Source organism: Sus scrofa, chromosome 15 (genome assembly GCF_054392235.1).
Source record: "Sus scrofa isolate SSC_HxYL_T2T_F1_AM1 chromosome 15, Sscrofa_HxYL_maternal_Yorkshire_Landrace_v2.0, whole genome shotgun sequence".
NCBI classification, from domain to species: Eukaryota; Metazoa; Chordata; class Mammalia; order Artiodactyla; family Suidae; genus Sus; species Sus scrofa.
Window position 1 is genome coordinate 80264953 of NC_139397.1, and position 18624 is coordinate 80283576.

General features: G+C 42.7%; 2 protein-coding genes and 1 long non-coding RNA gene across 31 annotated transcripts in view; all 3 read left to right on the forward strand.

Moving 5' to 3' along the window:
• The window catches only part of LOC146395936 (uncharacterized), a 1175949-nt gene that overhangs the window by 635258 nt on the left and 522067 nt on the right, over positions 1-18624 (forward strand). The gene's annotated exons all lie outside the window — the stretch shown is intronic.
• The window catches only part of DAPL1 (death associated protein like 1), a 933549-nt gene that overhangs the window by 219182 nt on the left and 695743 nt on the right, over positions 1-18624 (forward strand). The window lies entirely within an intron of this gene.
• TANC1 (tetratricopeptide repeat, ankyrin repeat and coiled-coil containing 1) overlaps positions 1-18624 on the forward strand; it is a 246037-nt gene that overhangs the window by 95307 nt on the left and 132106 nt on the right. For all 29 annotated transcript variants that reach the window (XM_085001112.1, XM_021074760.2, XM_085001117.1 and 26 more), the window contains one exon: positions 11924-12124. In XM_085001112.1, coding sequence (XP_084857238.1) covers positions 12049-12124 — 76 coding nt within the window. In that variant the 5' untranslated portion in view covers positions 11924-12048. The remainder of the gene's footprint in view (positions 1-11923; positions 12125-18624) is intronic.

Here is an 18624-nt window from a genome sequence, read left to right on the forward strand (position 1 = left end):
AATGGATGGAAAGTGCTTAGCAGGGGGTCTGGTACACCAATAGGGTCTTTTTTTTTTTTTAACTCAAAGAATTTTTTTACATTTATAGTTGTACAATGATCATCACAACTCAATTTTATAGCATTTTCATCCCAAACCCCCAAGTAAAGTCTTAACAACTAGTTCCTCGTTGTTAGGGCAGATACATTTGATCAGTGTACACATGGAGTTAAAACAGAAAACTCATCATAAATCCTGCCATGTCACCTGGGTACTTATTTAATGTGAAGCTCAAGAGTAAGTGGCTCCAGCAGTTAGGGTGAGGCCAGGTGTGTAACTGAGGTGGCGAAGGGCTTTGGAGTTGGATAACCAGCAAATGGTTGCAGCCCTCAGGGGTGCCTCAGGCACAGTTCCAGGGCACCATGCACAGCTGAGATGTGCAGCATGGGTCGTCTTACTCTCATCATTCCTCAATCACACCCCCACCGGGAAAGAAAGTTCTGTATGAAAAGTGGAGTTCTCTGTGTCCTTATAAATAAGGGGCTGTGGTCAGCTTGCTGTCTTTTTAGTGCACTGCTGAGAGGAGGATGAATTGGTTGGAGGTTAGAAGTTAAGAACAGAAAAGTGTAGACAGAAGCTTAAGCAATGTGGCGGGGGTGGGTGGGGGGTGTTGTGATCCTCCTTGCTGTTGAACATCCCTGTGTAAGTCCATCCTCCATGTATGTGGCTCCTCTGTATCTGCAGTGCCACATCGGTGGATTCAACCAACCGCAAATTGTATAGTACTGTAGTTTTTACTATTGAGAAAAAAAAAATCTCTGTAGAGTGGACCCACACTGTTCCAACCCATGTTGTTCAAGTGTCAACGTATAGGGTAAGGGACTGGATCTTGGACCACGTGGTGTCTGTCATAGGAAGCCAGTCCAGAACTTCACTGCGAGAACAATCAATAAGGAAGGCCATCCCCCATCAGTAAGAGCTGGGAGAAAGCTGACAGTGGACAGTTAGGGCTGGGTGGAGGTGGGCACATCTGAGCCATGTAGATTAAAAAGAAAACCAGTGGGCATAGGTAGAGGAGCCTGGATAAAGGAAATGTGAGCCCTCCTTCCTGGGGAAAGGGAGTCATGAGGACAGGAACTTGACAGGTATCCAGTGGAGGAGCTTGCACAGAAGCCATTGGAAATAAAAGGAGATGGATACCAATTTATGTTTCATACAAATGTTTAATGGAAAGTCTGTTTTCTCTTATAAAACATTCTCATTATAAAAATGTCAGAACATACGTCAACCTTAAAATGTAAAAGGAAGGGGAAAAAACCATCAATATTTCCTACCCTTTGAGGAGTAACCACCATCAACATTTTGTTGAATTTCCTTCTAGTTTTCTATGGCGTGTATTATTTTCCCATTATCATCGTATGGCATGTACAAAATTACATACACCAGCTTAAATGTTTATCCTACATGTTTGAAAAAATGTTCATCATGTGGTAAACTCAAATTTTTCTTTCTTTTTTTTCCCCCCGTAATTTCAGTTCCTTGGCAGTAAAAATGCTCATTGTGGTGTTCTGTGCTACTCTCCTTGTTTGGGACGGGCTGGCGGGGGCAGGGGGTGGATGGGGCAGTGAGGAGCGCTTTCTCTGCCCATTGTGACAATCATGTACCAAATGTTAGCCATTGTTAGCATGTTCTGGCACAGGGCAGTATTGTTTTAAGACATCACCAGATAAAAGTAAGAGATTCTTTCTGCACCATGGGGCAAAGGATATGGTTCAAAAAACACATTTCCTAAATGAGACGGTAGTGCAAGCAGAAGAGAGACAGTTGAGTGAAGTGTTTGAAGGCTGGTCTTGGGTCATAGCTTATTGTTCCCCCCTGCCCCAATCATAATGTCTCCACTATTGAGTAGAGTTAATTTTAATTTTTTTTTTTTAATTTTATTTTTTGTCTTTTGTCTTTGTTGTTGTTGTTGTTGTTGTTGCTGCTATTTCTTGGGCCGCTCCCGCGGCATATGGAGATTCCCAGGCTAGGGGTTGAATCGGAGCTGTAGCCACCGGCCTACGCCAGAGCCACAGCAACGCAGGATCCGAGCCGCATCTGCAACCTACACCACAGCTCACGGCAACGCCGGATCTTTAACCCACTGAGCAAGGGCAGGGACCGAACCCGCAACCTCATGGTTCCTAGTCGGATTCGTTAACCACTGCGCCACGACGGGAACTCCTAATTTTAATTTTTAATTCTTTTTTTTTTTTTTTGTCAAAAAATAGATTTACCGAGATAGGACTCTTGTGAGAGATGGAAGCAGGCAGGCAAGGAGGTCTTCCTGATTTTAGTTCTTAAGTAACTTTTTCCTCAAAAGGATAAGTAGACTATGCCTTTTTTGACTTTGAGTGTCTGAGAATGTCTTTTGGTCGATATCGCACTTAATAGAAAACTTGTTTGCTTTTATAAGGTTTGGTCTAGTTCTTTGCTGCCTCAAGTTTCACAGATAGTGCTTTTTGGCTTCTGGCTCTTGGTGTTGGAGAAGAGAAGGGTTGTGAGTGGAATAGTGCCTCCTGCTCCCCAAAAAAACCATGCTGAAGTTCTAATCCTTGATACCTGTGAAAGTGACTTTGTTTGGAAACAGGGTCTTTGTAGATGTAATCAAACTAAAATGAGGCCCTAGTAGGTTAGGGTGGGTTGTAATCTCAAGACAGGTGTCCGAGGAAGAGGCACACACACGGGAGGGAGCCATGTGATTTTGGAGGCACAGATCAGAGTGATGCGCCCATAGCCAAGGAACTTTGAGGACTGTAGGCAACACCAGGAGCTAAGAAAGGGACAGACCAGACACACTCCAATAGAGCCTTCAGGGAGGGCGTGACCATACCTGATACTTTGATTTTTTTTTTTTTTTTTTTTTTTTTTTTTTTTTTTTTTGCCTTCTTAGGGCCGCTCCTGTGGCATATGGAAGTTCCCAGGCTAGAGGTCCAATTGGAGCTGTAGTCGCTGGCCTACACCACAGCCATAGCAACACCAGATCCAAGCCGTGTAGGTACCCTAAACCACAGCTCATGGCAATGCTGGATCCTTAACCCACTGAGTGAGGTCAGGGATCGAACCTGCGTCCTTGTGGATACTAGTCAGATTCCTTTCTGCTGAGTCACTATGGGAACACCATGACGCTTTGATTTTCGATTTTTGTTATAGCCTCAACAAATCTGAGAATAAAGTCCTTGTGTAAATGACCCAGTTAGTGGTCCTTTGTTACAGCAGCCCAAAGAACTAATATTGGAAGTCTCAGAGCAGTCGGATACTAGATTCTGATTCCTTTGAAAGTCTCTGTGGTTTTGTCTCTCCCTAATTATTTTTTATCAAACTGTATACTTACCTGGATGCTTGGGATACTTTTTTCCTTAAACTCTCAACATTTTGTCAGGGTTAAGTCTAGGTATGGGTCTCCCTTCAGCCTAGAGCACAGTGGGTCCTTTTAAATCTGTAAATCTCAGTCCAAAAAAGCTTATTGTTTTTTCCTTTGAGTTTTAAAAATATTTATTTTATCTTTATTTCTCCCCAGAAACACCTTTGCTTTCCATATCTATAATCTTTTCTCACATCATGAAAATGTTGGCCCATTTCCCTTGCATCCATGGGACACTTCCTTAAGCTTGTTCTTTATCACTGAGTGGACTTTCTACAGTGTTAATTCTACTCTTTTTTTTTTTTTTTTTGTCTTTTTTTTTAGGGCTGCACTCATGGCATATGGAAGTTCTCAGGCTAGGGGTTGAATCAGAGCTATAGCTGCCGGCCTACCCCACAGCCACAGCAACACCAGATCCAGGCCGCGTCTGTGACCTGCACCACAGCTCATGGCAATGCCCAATCCCTGACCCACTGAGCAAGGCCAGGGATTGAACCCACGTCATCATGGACACACCAGTCAGATTCGTTATTGCTGAGCCATGATGGGAACTCCCCCCAGATAGTTTTAAACAGAAATAGGAATTTGGGCTTTTGCCACCTCTGCCTCACCTCCACCCCACCCTGCTCCACAACTGACTGTTCCCCACTTCCATTCACCTCTCTGGTCCTTGGTTTTGTCCTGCCTCCTTCCTTTCCCTTCAGCCTCTGCTTCCCACCCCCACCTAACTGGCCCCAGTGCCTACCTTTCCCTCATCCTATCCTCTCCCTGGTAGACCTGATATTTCCATAGAGCTCTAGATGATTCTGTGTGAGCCACGTCTACAAGTGTGCACACACTCCACCCCCAGCAGCAGAGATGACTAGGATGTGCAAGAGCCAGGGTGGAGGGTGAGGAGAGGGAGAGCGTGTGCTCCACAGAGCCAGCCATGGTGGAAGCAGGCGAGCTCAGTGCTGCGAGGATCAGCCCTCCTTAGAGCGGGGCCCTGGGGCTCCTCTCACACCCTTTCCCTGTGTCCATCCCCACCCTATTGGAAACAAGCTCACTCCGGACCAGTCGGCACACAAGCCATTGCTCTGAGCAGTGTTTGTGAAATGGAACTTCATCACACCCACCTGCCAAGTTAGGCCATAATGTGTGGCCCGTTTAGACTTAAGATCTTCATATTTACACCTGGCTCAATCCTAGGGGATGTAAATTTAAAATATTTTTAGGGGCAGTTGCCATTGTGTCTCAGCGATGGAGAACCTGACTAGCATCCATGAAGATGCAGGTTTGATCCCTGGCCTCCTTCAGTGGATTAAGGATCTGGTGTTGCCGTCAGCTGTGGTGTAGGTCACAGATGCGGCTCAGAACCCGCATTGCTGTGGCTGCAGCTCTGATTCGACCCCTAGCCTGGGAACTTCCATATGCCGCAGGCACAGCCCTAGGAAAAAAAAAATTATAGGAAACATATGTAGATAAAAAAATAAACCATTTAAAAGTGTGTCTACCTTGCATCTATGCTCGCACTTGGTCAGTTCCTGTTTTCGGAGGCAACCACTGCTTCCGGTTCCCGGGTGACCTCCATTCATGTTCAAGTGTGCATGTGTACATTATATGTAAACACACAGTGTGTGCACGCATGTGTATGTGGATATCTACATACACAAGGAATGCACATTGTGAGTAATGGGAACTTTTTTTTTTTTTTTTTTGGTCTTTTTTTGATCTTTTTAGGGCCACATCCATGGCATATGGAGGTTCCCAGGCTAGGGGTTGAAAGGGAGCTACAGCTGCCAGCCTACGCCAGAGCCACAGCAACGCCAGAGCCAAGCCACATTTGCGACCTACAGCACAGCTCATGGCAACGCCAGGTCCTTTACCCATTGAGTGAGGTTAGGGATCGAACCTGCCACCTCACGATTCCTAGTTGGATTCATTTCCACTGCGCCATGATGGGAACTCCAATGGGAACTTTTATTTTAATCATCTACATGGTTGAATATGCCCTCAAGTTTCATTTCTTTTTCATCCCTGCCCCCTTTGCCTTGTAATAGGAACACAAATGTTTTAGGTCTTTTTTTTTTTTTTTTTTTTTTGTCTTTTTGCCATTTCTTGGGCCGCTCCTGCGGCATATGGAGGTTCCCGGGCTAGAGGTCGAATCGGAGCTGTAGCTGCCAGCCTACGCCAGAGCCACAGCAACGCAGGATCCGAGCCGCGTCTGTGACCTACACCACAGCTCACAGCAACGCCGGAACCTTGACCCACTGAGCAAGGGCAGGGATCGAACCCGCAACCTCATGGTTCCTAGTTGGATTCGTTAACCACTGCGCCACAACGGGAACTCCGTTTTAGGTCTTTTTGACCTCTTCCTTATTGTCTCACAGTCTTCGGTGGTCCTCAGTCCCTGCTGTATGGGAGAGTCACCTTGTGAGCTTTAACTATGCTGTACTCCAGACCATTTGTGACAACCTCCCCCTTCCTGGGAAGAGAAGGGCTGGGCTCCTGTCTTTGCAGGGCTGGAGCTGTGGCTCCAATCCTGTGCAGATGCTGTGGGGCTGGTGGATCTCATAATCTGAGTGTGGAGTGTTGGATGGGACCCCTGGGGAATGAGTTGATCCCAATAAGGAGATGTAGAATAAGGAATTCCATGCAAGCTTAAGATGAACACCAGACCCTCAAGTTGCTTTGGACCACAGCTGCCCCACCCACTTCTTTCGTCACTTGGCCAGGCAGTGTGGCAGGATTCTGTGTCCCCTGTGGCAGGAATGACATTCAGCATCTCCACCCCAGGGAAGAGACAGCAGGCCCAGAGGCTGCAAGCGGTAATGAATTTACAGCACATGCGGAAATGAGAAGGAACTATTTAGGGTGCTTGACGACTAAACATCCACCTCGGATCCACTTCGCTTGTATGCCGACAGCATAAGGTGTGATCAAAAGACAATTAATGATCACTGGGCCTGGGCGCCTCCCAATTGAGGTGTTCCAGGAGTGCTGTGGAGCTAACTAAGCAGCCAGCACAAAAAGTGAAAATACACGAGGGAGCAGGTTTCTTCTCATGATGGCCCAGTATGCGTGTAGACCTACATAGACTATATTTGGTTTTCCCTGTTAAGTATATAAACGACACAATGTGGAAAGGCCCGTCTCAGTAGCCTTTTTTCTCGGGCGAAAGAATGGGCCCAAGATCGGACTCCCTGGGTTCAGACTCTGCCATTTGCCAGCATCCTTGGGTGAGATTCTTGGTGCTTTCCGTGCCTCAGTTTCCACAGTGATGGAGGGACTGCATAATAGCACCTCCTCGGGTAGGTAATTGTGATAATAGAAAGTGCCCGTCCTGACCCATGTTCATCTAAAAGAGCGTTTGCTATGCTAAAGTGCATCTCTTCGGAGCTTGGGAGTGGGAGTGTTTCTGAGGTCGCATACATATTCTTCAAGCTCAGAAACTCCTGCCTGGTGACGTGCCTTAATGGGAAAACTTGGACAATTAGAGAGGAAATGCCAGTCTGTTTACTCATCATCTGTTTTGGGATAAAGTGCATTTGGTTCTCTAACCCTCGAGTATTAAGAGTAAAATTGTGAGGATGGTATTTACTGATCTCTCTTTAGAGCCTACTCGGAATTTTGAAGACAAAAGGGCGAACTTGTCCCATTGGCCAGGTTTTTCTGTACTTTGGGGTTAGCTGCTGTGTTGCCTCTTAGCAGTATTGTTTGAGAATTAGTCATGACTGTGTGAATAATGTTTTGGAAAATTGCTTTCTTGGATACATTAATCTTTCTTTTTGAAAATGCACATTAACAGTCAGCTTTGGCTGGATACTTGGGGGAGATCCTGTAAGATGCAGAATGGTTTAAAGTGCTTTCAGTTACAGAAAGAGCCTTTTGAAGTCTCCAAAAATGATACTGGATCTTGTGGGAGGAAACCTTTTCCAATTTTCTAGGTTTCTGTAAATATATGTGAGTTATATGGTCGTAAAGCGTTATGATAGAAAATATGTTTAAGAAACATTAGTGCACTCCCAGGCAGGCACTGCACAAAAGATGCCCTAACACATTTAATGCCCTAGTTAAATGTATTGCACAAGTCCCGTTTTCTGGAACTGGATAAACAGAGCATCTTTTCTCTTTCTATTCTAAGCTTCCATTCCCTCTCCTCCACCTCGCCACTTCAGTGGCTCAATAAATGGAAATCTTATTTCCTGCATCTGCAGACCTATTTACCTGAATGTCTAAGCTCACCCTTGCCTTTCTCAGGTCTACTCTTTCTGAAATGTGCTTTTACTTTCATCTCCCTGGCTTTGTTGCCCTCTTTTTTTTTTTTTTTTTTTTAAGCCTTCTCTAATCCTGCACTCCATGTACTTTAATCTGTAATGCTGGACATTGCCATTCTGCATAGCCGCCTTTAAACATTCATCGTCTCCCAGATTCACATTTTCTTCCATTATGAGTTTAAATCCCTTTTCACAGTCTGTAATAGTGGAAAAAAAATTAAAATAAAGAACTATTATCAGAAGCCATTTCTGCCAGTTTAAAAAGCCATATTGGATGGCTTTATCCCTTTTGAAAATTCCATTATTTTTGCAAACTGTGGCTTGGACTTACAGTTTTTTTCTCATGTAATATACGTATGTATATTTACTTTTATTTATTCCATATATATATAAGTATTTACTTATGTTTATTACAAACAGGAAGAACCTTATACTCTCCTACCCTTTTTGGTCTTTTTGAAATGCAAAGAATGGATGATTTTAAAATAAAAGATGTGTGTGTGTGTGTGTACATGCATGTATATACATCTATGTATGAATGACAGAGACCATCCCTGACCTGCAAAGCCTAAACTTCTATAGTGAAAATATGCTGACTGCTTATAGGTTGAACTCATTTAAAAACATGTCTGTCTGTTTTGGGTATGTCCTTTTTTTTTTTTTTTTTTTTTTTTTTGGCAAAGTTAAGGTCTTAAATATATAGAATAGTGAGCATGTTTAGAGCATGCATTCAGCCAGTTTGGGGGACTTAGGGGCTCTAGCTATGGCCTCTGCTGCTCACGGGTAAACCGCATGCCCTAGCTTCTTGTCTGCAGATCCTTGTGACTAGACCAGATACTCTCTGAGATTAGAAGCGAGCTGGGGTGCATGTGAGTGTCCATGGTGAATAAATAAGGGACACCTGCCAGGGGAGCTGGAGGAGGCCTGGTAAGTTGTCAGTGTTGACAGTACAGTTTTCCTGCCCTGGAGAGGATGCATCATTCTACCTGGCTGGGGTATTTTTGCCGCAGCAACAGGGAGGGAGATGGAAGTATGCTTCCCATCACTTAATTGAGGTGGAGAATAAAATAGGTCAATTTAAAGAAAAACATTTAAGGTTAAAAGAGATATGTCGGCCATACTGATGGTTTTAGTGAAATGTTTTTAATTCCTCTTAAATCTCTTTAAGCATCTGCTGAGGAATGTTAAAGCAACTGGACATTTCTGGTGTCATGTTCCCCAGGGCCAGTGTTGTATATTCCTTCTGGATGCCCCTCAGAGGAATTTGCTTTCTGCCCCCTGGCATCAACATCCTTGTGACACTTGGACTGACTTTGACCTGAACCCCTTTGCCTGACACAGTTAAAGCACCAGACTCTGAAGTGCCATCTCCAGCTTTCTAAGCCACTGGATGGCCCCGTTCTTTGTGCCGCCTGTTCCTACGTAAAGCTTCCTTCCCTGATTTGTGCCTTTCTAATAAAAGAAGCCGGAAGTTAGGAATCTTTAATTGCATCTGAAAAACAAACCAACAAAACAGCTTTTTTGGGACTGATGTTACAGTGTGATGTCAAAGTAAACTTGAAATAGAAACCCTTCCACCTCAAACCCCATCTCCTAAGTCGATTTTATTGCAGACCACATAAAATCAAAGTGCTGGAGCACAGCTGCTCCAAAGGCTGAAGGTCTCATGGTTATAGCTTTCTTTGGAAACTCATCCCCACCACACTTGCAGTTAGTGAAAATATTTGCTTTTCTTGTTATAAACAAAGTTTATGGGCAGATTTGTAATTAGGAAACTCTTTAATTCTTTTTTACCTCTCAGTCCCCAATTTCTCCTGTATCACATTGAAGAATTCTAAAGTATTTAAGAAAATAAACCCTTTCTCAGTAATGACCTTTACTGTTTTATTTCTGGTGTTGTCATAGTAGATGATTTTCTCCCTGATCTTGCCTCTTCATCCAGATGAAGGGACCTGAAGTCTGGGGTTGGTTTGTTTGTTTTCAGTGAGAAACACTTGTGTGTGAATAGGAAAAGACCATGCCTTGTCACAGTGCTGCTCCTGTCAGGCCATCCCATAGCCATCTGAGTACTCGGGTTGGTGCTTTAGGCAGTATGCGCAGCTACAGGAGAGGGTAACTGTTCAAATTGCACGGACTACCAGTGTCGCGTCTTCAGGGCCTCCCCACATTCTATGTGTGACTCCCCAGGGCCCTGGGCCTCAGTGCTTTCTGAGTTCTTGTCTGTCTCCTAGGGGTTCTTGCCAAACATCCAGAAATCAGGTCACCAGGCATCGTTCTTGTAGGCACAGTACCTGCTTGTTTTCCTAAGGCGAGACGGAAGTGGTAGTGGGGATGGGTCATGAGAACCACATGGTAGACCAGAGAAAACAACTGTCCCTTCAAACTGTCACAAGTCTCATGGTGGCTTTTCATTCCCAGTGGGAATTGGCATAATGTTGGACCCCTGTGCCTCCCACCTAGATCTATTTCATTGCCAGAGTTGAGGAGAGGAAGCTAGGAAGCTTCCTGCTTTAGCTTACAAAGCCAACGAGGTGGCTTTTGAGTGAATTTTAGGCTTGTCTGTAGCTTGAAAGACTAGTTCCTGGGTCCCGGAATTTGTTGCTGGTATCTTAGAGAGCCAGTTGTAAGCAGTTGTAGGAAGACCACAGTGGAGACGTGGCAGTTCATTTGGACTTCGAGGTGAGGATCTCCGTGAAATCCTGCCTGCTTACCTCCCTCGTGGACACAGCATTACTCGTCTTGGGTGTTTGCAAATGTTCTTGTTTTTGAAAATTTCTGGTGAGAGTTTTCCTAGTAATTCTGGTAGTTTCTCAAATACCAGTCATTTAGGTATTCAGTTTCCCTAGTTTATTAAAACCCCTTCAAGCATAGCTGGTCTAGCTGAGACTGAAATTACCTTCTGGATGGTGCCAACTTACACCTTACAGAACCCACGGCTTTTCTGTTTACAGCTCTGCTGGTTTTGAGTTGCCATTGAAAGCTGTGCATGAGCCTCTTTGCCTCTATTAAACATCCCTCTGCCCCCCACCACCCCCTGGTCTGTGGAGGGGGTAACTTTTCTACCATGTCTCCTGACACGAAAAGCAAGTCTAGTGACTTTGTTGGGAATTTGGTGGTTTGGGTTGCATCCATTTTGAGTGCTGTACACAAAGATCTGTAAATACGGAGTTTCCACCCGGCTAGATAGGTTTAAGTTCACGTCTGGGGCCTGATTTTTAGGAGTCAGGAAGATGTAGTAAGGGCCAATTGGATAACTTGTCAGAGAGTTAGGCTTGCTTGTGGGAAACTTTCTGTATCTTTCCAGTTCTGCTGTGTATCATTTAGAGCTTGAAGATGTTTTTTGCTTTTTTTTTTTTTTGCATTTTGGGGCCACACCCTTGACATATGGAGGTTCCCAGGTTAGGGGTTGAATCGGAGCTGTAGCTGCTGGCCTATACCACAGTCACAGCAACAGCAGATCTGAGCTGCATCTGCGACCTACACCACAGCTCATGGCTACGCCAGATCCTTAAGCCACTGAGCAAGGCCAGGGATCGAACCTGCATCCTCATGGATGCTAGTCAGATTTGTTAACCACTGAGCCACGACGGGATCTCCTGAAGATGCTTTTTAAATCATCAGGATAATGATTTACCTCTTGTTGCATCATCTTAGTTGCTTCTTTGTACATGCCTGGGGGTGAGGTGGAAAGCACATCATCTGAATACTTGAAGACTGGCTGGGTTTTTTTCTGGAAGTGCTGGTCCTGGCCAACATATTCCCTTCCTTGTGTCTTTTCTACCCTGCAATTAAGTCCTTGGTTTGTTTGTTTTTTGAATATGTCTACCCTAGAATACTTAATTTCATAGTAAGTTTTGTTCTTAAGTTCACTAAGGGGTTGAATACTGAGGAGAACCTGCTTAACCAGTGATACCTTGTTCTAGTCTCACGACTAAGGGTTTGGGCTCATTGAGTTGTAGGAGGGTGGACCCTGTGCCATGGGGAGTATAGTATGGAATGAGAGAAGAATCTCTCTCTCTCTCTCTTTTTTTTTTTTAATCCTTTATGGGTTCCCTGGTAGCCTAGTGGTTAAGGATGCGGGATTGTCACTACTGTGGCATGGGTTCAGTGCCTGGCCTGGGAACTTCCTCATACTGTGGTCATAGACAAAATCATTAAAAAAATTCAGTGCACATGTATGTGTTGGGAATGCATATAGGAATTCTAAAAATGTAGTTCTTAGGAATTAAATTTGCATCCAGCTATTATGGATGGCCTAACCTATGGTTTGCTCTTTCCACTCCAGGAGGTGACTTTGGTCCAGAGACTTCCCCTCCAGCTTTGCCCCCTGGCCATGGTGGCGACTTTTCTGTGAGCAGCCTTCCCGTGGCAGAGGATGCCTACAGAGTGAGCTTGGCTAAAGGTGTCTCCATGTCTTTGCCTTCGTCACCTCTGCTGCCTCGACAGTCTCACTCTGTGCAGTCAAGATCAACCAAAAAATCCCCAGGTAAATGAGCAATGAAACAGCGTCCAAACTAGCTTCTTGGTTATATAAGTAATCCGGGTATTGGAATTATGCAAAACTTGTGCTTATAAGAAATCTTCTGGGAGAAGGATTTTTCTTTATTATGGCAACTTTTAGAAGAAAGGAATCTTTTTTTAAAAAAATTATGATGTGAGGAGTTCCCACTGTGGTACAGTGAGTTAAGGATCTGTCATTGTCTCCAGGGCAGTGCAGGTTCAACCCCCAGCCTGGTGAAGTGGGTTAAAGATCTGGTATTGGCACAGCTGTGGCGTAGGGTAACAACCGCAGCTGAGATTCGATCCCTGGCCTGGGAACTTCCATATGCTGCGGGCCATTAAAAAAAAAAATTGAATAGATTGATTTCTTTAGTTTGACCTAAAGAACTAATAATAATCAAATTATTTTGATTGCCTGGGCTAGACTTTTTACAAAGACTCAAGATCTTGTGATCAATATTAGTGTTAACCACCAGTTTTGTTGTTTTCTTCTTCACAAATTAGGGAAATGCTGTAGTCTAAACTCACTGTGGTGTGTTTAAAGGTTACAGATTTGGGCAAGTGTAATCCAATAGCAGTCTTTTTGTTACTACCCAGTGTTACTTACCAATGTGCTTGCTTTCATGACATCATCCAGCATTTGAACAGCTATAAAATCCAATAGTTGGTGAAAATTCGAACTTGTAAAGGGGTAGGGCAAGGGATTTACAGATTACTTGTATGAAGTATCTTGGCTTCTCTTATTATTACTAACTTTTGAACTTAACTTGACCAGTAAAAACCATAACATTATTTAACCTTAATCAGATGTAAGGAGAGCCTTTCCAAAATGCTGATACCTGAAATCATGAAAATTCTTTGATCTTCTTTTAGGTTTTCTGAGTGTTTGTTTACCGAGGGCAAGATAAATTGGGGCCTTGTTCATCACATGCTAGTGTAAGAATTCTTCACATTTACATGTAAACATTTTGGGATTGGTCTAAAATATGCCCTGAGGCTGTGAAATTGGTATCTCTTTTTCTAATTTCCTAAATATATGTATTACTTGAGATGTTATGTGCATTATTTCTGACTCGTTTGGTGGATATTTGCAGTTTATGTGAGGGTGAAATTAAGAGGGTAAACTTTAAGGCTTGGTGCTATGAATTGGTGAGTGTCCAAACTCCTTTATTGTTCTAGAACTTTCTTTGGACAGCATTGTTTACAATCCAGTCATTAGCTGGAACTTGGAAACCTTTTTGGTATGAAGTGATTTCCTGTGCCAAGGAATCTGACCTGTTTATCAGTACTTGGGGAAATTCCTGGAATGTCCTTTCTTCCTTCTCTTTGCCCTCCCCCCACTGCTATTATATCTCTGTCAGATTCCTTCTCTTCTTTCAAATCCCAGTTCCCACACTGCCTCTTTTACCATTTACCTCACTGGAATTACTCTCCTTTTTACAAATCGTGCACAGCATTTGACTTTGATTTGTCCTTTTCCTCTGAATTAGTGTCCGTTTTGTGCTTACTCTGTCTCATGGTTGAGGATAGGTGTCTTCTCCAAGTATCCCTCATCTATATAAAACAGAGAAGAGAATTTTTCCCTCCTGTAGTCTGTGCTGCTGCAAAGGAATTGATGCTGCTTGGGCCCTGGGATTGGCCAGAACCTGAGAAACTCTGAGGAATACTGCACTTTAGATATAATTTTATTATTAATAACAAAATCAGTGTTAGTGGGACTTTAATCTTTATATTTTTTCCCCAGCTTTATTGAGATATAACTGATATATAACACTGTAAGTTTAAGATCTACAATGTAGTGATTTGAGATATAATATTACAATATGATTATATATGTTATAATATTACAATATGATTATATATATGTATTATAATATTACAGTATGATTACCACAAGGTTAGTTAACACATTCATCACTTCACAGTTACTGTTGTTTATTTCGTGGGATTTTATTGGGACATTAGGTAGCAATTAATGGCATGGCAGCCTGGGCAGTGTGGCTTGCCAAAAGGGTCTCATTGAGGCTGAAGGCACATCTGCAGAGAAATCCTAACAAGGCCTTGTCTCCAGTGTTTTTGAGAAAATATCCCAAAGTTTGTTTTTCTCCACAGGAATAAATTTATTTCTGCTGAACTTTTTGCAAGGCCTTACAAACAGAAGGGAGTAGTTAGTTTTGCAACATTCAATCTTTCAATGGATTGAAGGAAATATTCTCCATATTAGATGCTTTTGGTCTAAATGATAATTAAATACACTAAGCAGATTCTGCTCTAGCAGAGCAGTGTTTGTGAATTGCCCAAATTTGTACTGCAAATTAGTGTCTCAGAGTAGTAATTTGGTTTCATTACCTTGGTAATTTTAATTCGAAAAGGAAAGTCGAGGGTAGAGATGCTTGCTTAAAAATGCAGTGACTCAGAATACATCAGACAATAAACAATGTTTTTTTTTCCCACAGTGTTTAACACACAGAGATTTCTGTTTAAACCATATTGTTGGAAAAGTATCCAGAGCCCTAATGTTCTACCTGCCTGTAAAAATAGTTGACATGTGGTTGTGAATGTGCACTGGATTTAAAAATAGCCATCTATTTTTTAAAAAAAGCTGGCGCTGTTGTTGCTAATGATACAGTAAATTTGGTGTGTGAGCAGAGCTCATTGCTATGGGACCACCCCCATCCCACCAAGAGTGTGCTTCAGGAGCAGGCAGACCCCGCTCTGAAATTACCTCAATGACTTCTGTTCTCATTTGTAAGATTAGACCCCTTTCTCTTTCTTTTAAGAAGTCACTTAAAAAGAAAACAAAAACAAAAAACACCACCAAAAACCAAACCTATTTTACCTGTTTGGATAGAAAGTCTTCACTAATTGATCAAGAAACTGTTGGACTAAAACTATTATTCAAGCAAAGGTCAAATACTCTGTAAACTCCTGTAACGGGCAGTCAACATAGCCTGTGTTAAGAATGAAAGTTTGTGTACTAATATAACTGGTGGTTAGATCTTGGGCCATTGAAACCGAGACAGAGAAAATGCCATTAACCTTGCAATAGTGTGACCCTGCATTTTACATGATTGAGTCTACTTACATTGCTAGTTATTTTTATTTGCTCTCCTACCACCTTGCTCCTCCTTATTTATATTTTTTTCACGGCTGGTCGGAAGATTGTTTCCTGAGAACTGTTTCAATTTTTTTTGTTTTCTAAATGAAAACTAAATTTTCTGGTAATAAAAACAAGGACCAGTATCCATTAAAGTAGTTCTGTGGCTGTTACAAACCTTTTTGGATTAAGAATTCATTAATATTTGTAATGCATCCTTTTATCTTCCAGAGAAGAGCAAAGCTCATTTCCTGTGGTTTGTTTATTAGTAATATCATTTGTTACTTTATATTTGGATTACATTTCCCAGATCTCTTTGGGCCCATTATGAAACAATCAAAAAGGGGCAGGGATCAACCTTTTAAAATACTGTGAATGGGGTAAAACAGCAGATGGTGAAAAGTGGGTGATACTGCTTTTCTTTTTATTTATTTATTTTTATTATAGTTGATTTACAATGTTCTGTCCATTTTGATACTCTTTTTCTCATCCTCATTTGTATGGGGAGATGGGTAGTGCTGGTTATAGTCGTTTCTGCCTTATTTGTGGTTTCTCTTTTTGCACTCAATTGGTGTCCAAAAATATTAAATGGAAAACTCTAGAAGTAAACAATTTATAAGTTTTAAAACATGCGCCACTCTGAGTAGCGAGATAAAATCTCTCTCTGTCCTGCCCTGGATGTGAATCATCTCTTTGTCCAGCGTGTCCCACCCCTTAGTCACTGAGTAGCCCTCTCGGTTATCAGATCCACTGCCTGGTATTGCAGTGTTTGTGTTTAAGTAACCCTTATTTTACTTAATAATGGGCCCAAAGCTCTTAAGAGGAGTGATGATGGCAATTTAGATATGCCAAAGAGAAGCCGTAAAGTGCTTCCTTTAAGTGAAAAGGTGAATTTCTTGACTTAATAAGGGAAAAAAATAAAAATAAAAAAAGGAGTTCCCACTGTGGTGCAGTGGGATCAGGGTAGCATCTTGGGAGTACTGGGACACAGGTTTGATCCCTGGCCCAGCACAGTGGCTTAAGCTTAGGTTGCAGCTGTGCCTCAGATCTGATCTCTGTCCTGGGAACTCCATATGCCACCAGGCAGCCAAAAAATAAAGAAAAAAAAATTGTGTGCCGAGGTAGCTAAGACCTACAGTAAGAACAACTCTTCTATCCATGAAATTGTGAAGAAGGAAGAATAAATTTGTGCTAGCTTTCCTGACATACTTCAGACAACAAAAGTTATGGCCAGGATGTGTGAGAAATGCTTAGTTAAGATGGAAAAGACATTAAATTTGTGCAGAAAGATACTTTGAGAGAGAGACCCATTCTATTTTATTATTAGTTATTGTTGTTAATCTCTTACTACACCTAGGTTATAAATTAAACTTTATCATAGGTATGTATGTATAGGAAAAAACATAGTACGTAGAGAGTTCAGTACTATCGGTGGTTTCAGGCATGCACCAGGGGTCTTGAAACACAGAGGGAACTACTGTATTTGTACCTCTGCTGTTTCCAGTTGTGTCTCCGTTGATAGAGCTGATGTAGTGGTTTTGAAAACCCCTCCGGCTGTTTCTTTAAGGGAAAAACCTCAAAGCTGATGGGCTGTAAAGTGAAAGTCATTCTGCCCTTTGATTCTTAGACCATGAGTTAATGTCACCAAGGCCCTCTTTCCCTTCCCCCGCTAGGGATGTTTCTTGTAGAAAATGTGGAAATCCTGACACAGAGACAGTACTACTCTTAGTGTTTTGATTTTCTAGTTTTGTTTTTTTTTAAATCTATTCCTCCTAAACCTGAGACCACACATGTGGTCTGCCATTTTTCACTGAATATTATATCATGAGCAAGTTCCAGTTTGCTTGAGGAACTTGATATTTAATGTCCATTGTTTCAGTATTCCATAATTGATTTTTAACTTCTGACTGTTTTATTTATAACTATTTTTAGTTTTTTTTAAATTGTAGTACAAACCAAGCTGTTTTGTTTTTGCTATTAAATGCCTATGAATTTTTAATTTTGCTTGTGATAAAACACAGCAAAATTTGCCATCTTAACCTTTTTTTTTTTTTTTTTTTTTTGTCTTTTGCCTTTTGTTGTTGTTGTTGTTGCTATTTCTTGGGCCGCTCCCGCGGCATATGGAGGTTCCCAGGCTAGGGGTTGAGTCGGAGCTGTAGCCACCAGCCTACGCCAGAGCCACAGCAACACGGGATCCAAGCCGCGTCTGCAACCTACACCACAGCTCACGGCAACGCCGGATCGTTAACCCACTGAGCAAGGGCAGGGACCAAACCCTCAACCTCATGGTTCCTAGTCGGATTCGTTAACCACTGCGCCACGACGGGAACTCCCATCTTAACCATTTTTAAGTGTACAGTTCAGTTAAGTACACACACTATTGTGCACCCAGTCTCCAGAGCTCCCAATTTGAATATTTTTGTTCAGTAATTTTTACACATATCTGATCTCTCAAGAGTGACAGTTTCCCAGAAATGTAAGTATTGAGCTAAATCACTGCATTTTAAAATATTCTTTGTTTTGGCCACACCTGCAGCATGCAGAAGTTCCTGAGCCAGGGATCAAACCCACAACACAGCAGTGACAACACCAGATCCTTAACTGCTAGGCTCGCAGGGCAGTCCTAAAGATTCTTGATACATACTGCCCGGTCACCTTAAGTAAATCTGTGTTGTTTTTTTGTACTTTCTCCAATGTTCTTTGAGCAGCTTCCTTTTGAAGTTAACATCTTTTGGGAATGGTCTTGAATGGACAATGACAGTTGCTGCTTTATCAGGCCTGGCTGTGGACCAGTGAGAATTTGCAAGAGGAGACTGAGAAGTCATTCCATAACCCTCTTCTTTTGAACTTCCCTTCTGTCTGCGCTTCTCAATTTCCGTTTTCTTTCTTTCCTTGTAACTGCAGCAGGGGAATTATCACAGCTGAGTCAGGTCAAGTTCACGATCAGAACAACACTCAGCTGGCTTCTAGTTTTAGCTACAGCTGCAGTCTCTTCTGTATGCGGGTCATGGAGGATCCCAGACAGGTTAGGGTTGGCAAGACCTCTCGAGCACAGCTAGCCGAGCCGCTGGGCAGATAGGGAAGCAGAGACTCATCATAACAGAGCTTGCCCCAGTATGCAAGTTATTGGTGGAGGCTGGCCTAAGTCCAGCCACCCCACCCCTCCAGCATGTTCTCCTCTGCCACTCTGCATTGTTGTCTGTGCATTGTTGACATATGAGCTGTAAATGACGTGGCAGTGTGTTCTGGTTGCAAGCGTGGGGGAGGCTGTAGACTTAAGGTTGTGCACACATGTATCTGGAGGCTTCCTTCCAGGGAAGTAGAGGAAAACCCTGGAAGCAGAATCCCAGTGCACGTCTACTTGTAGAACCAGCTAGTTCTAAGCCTTG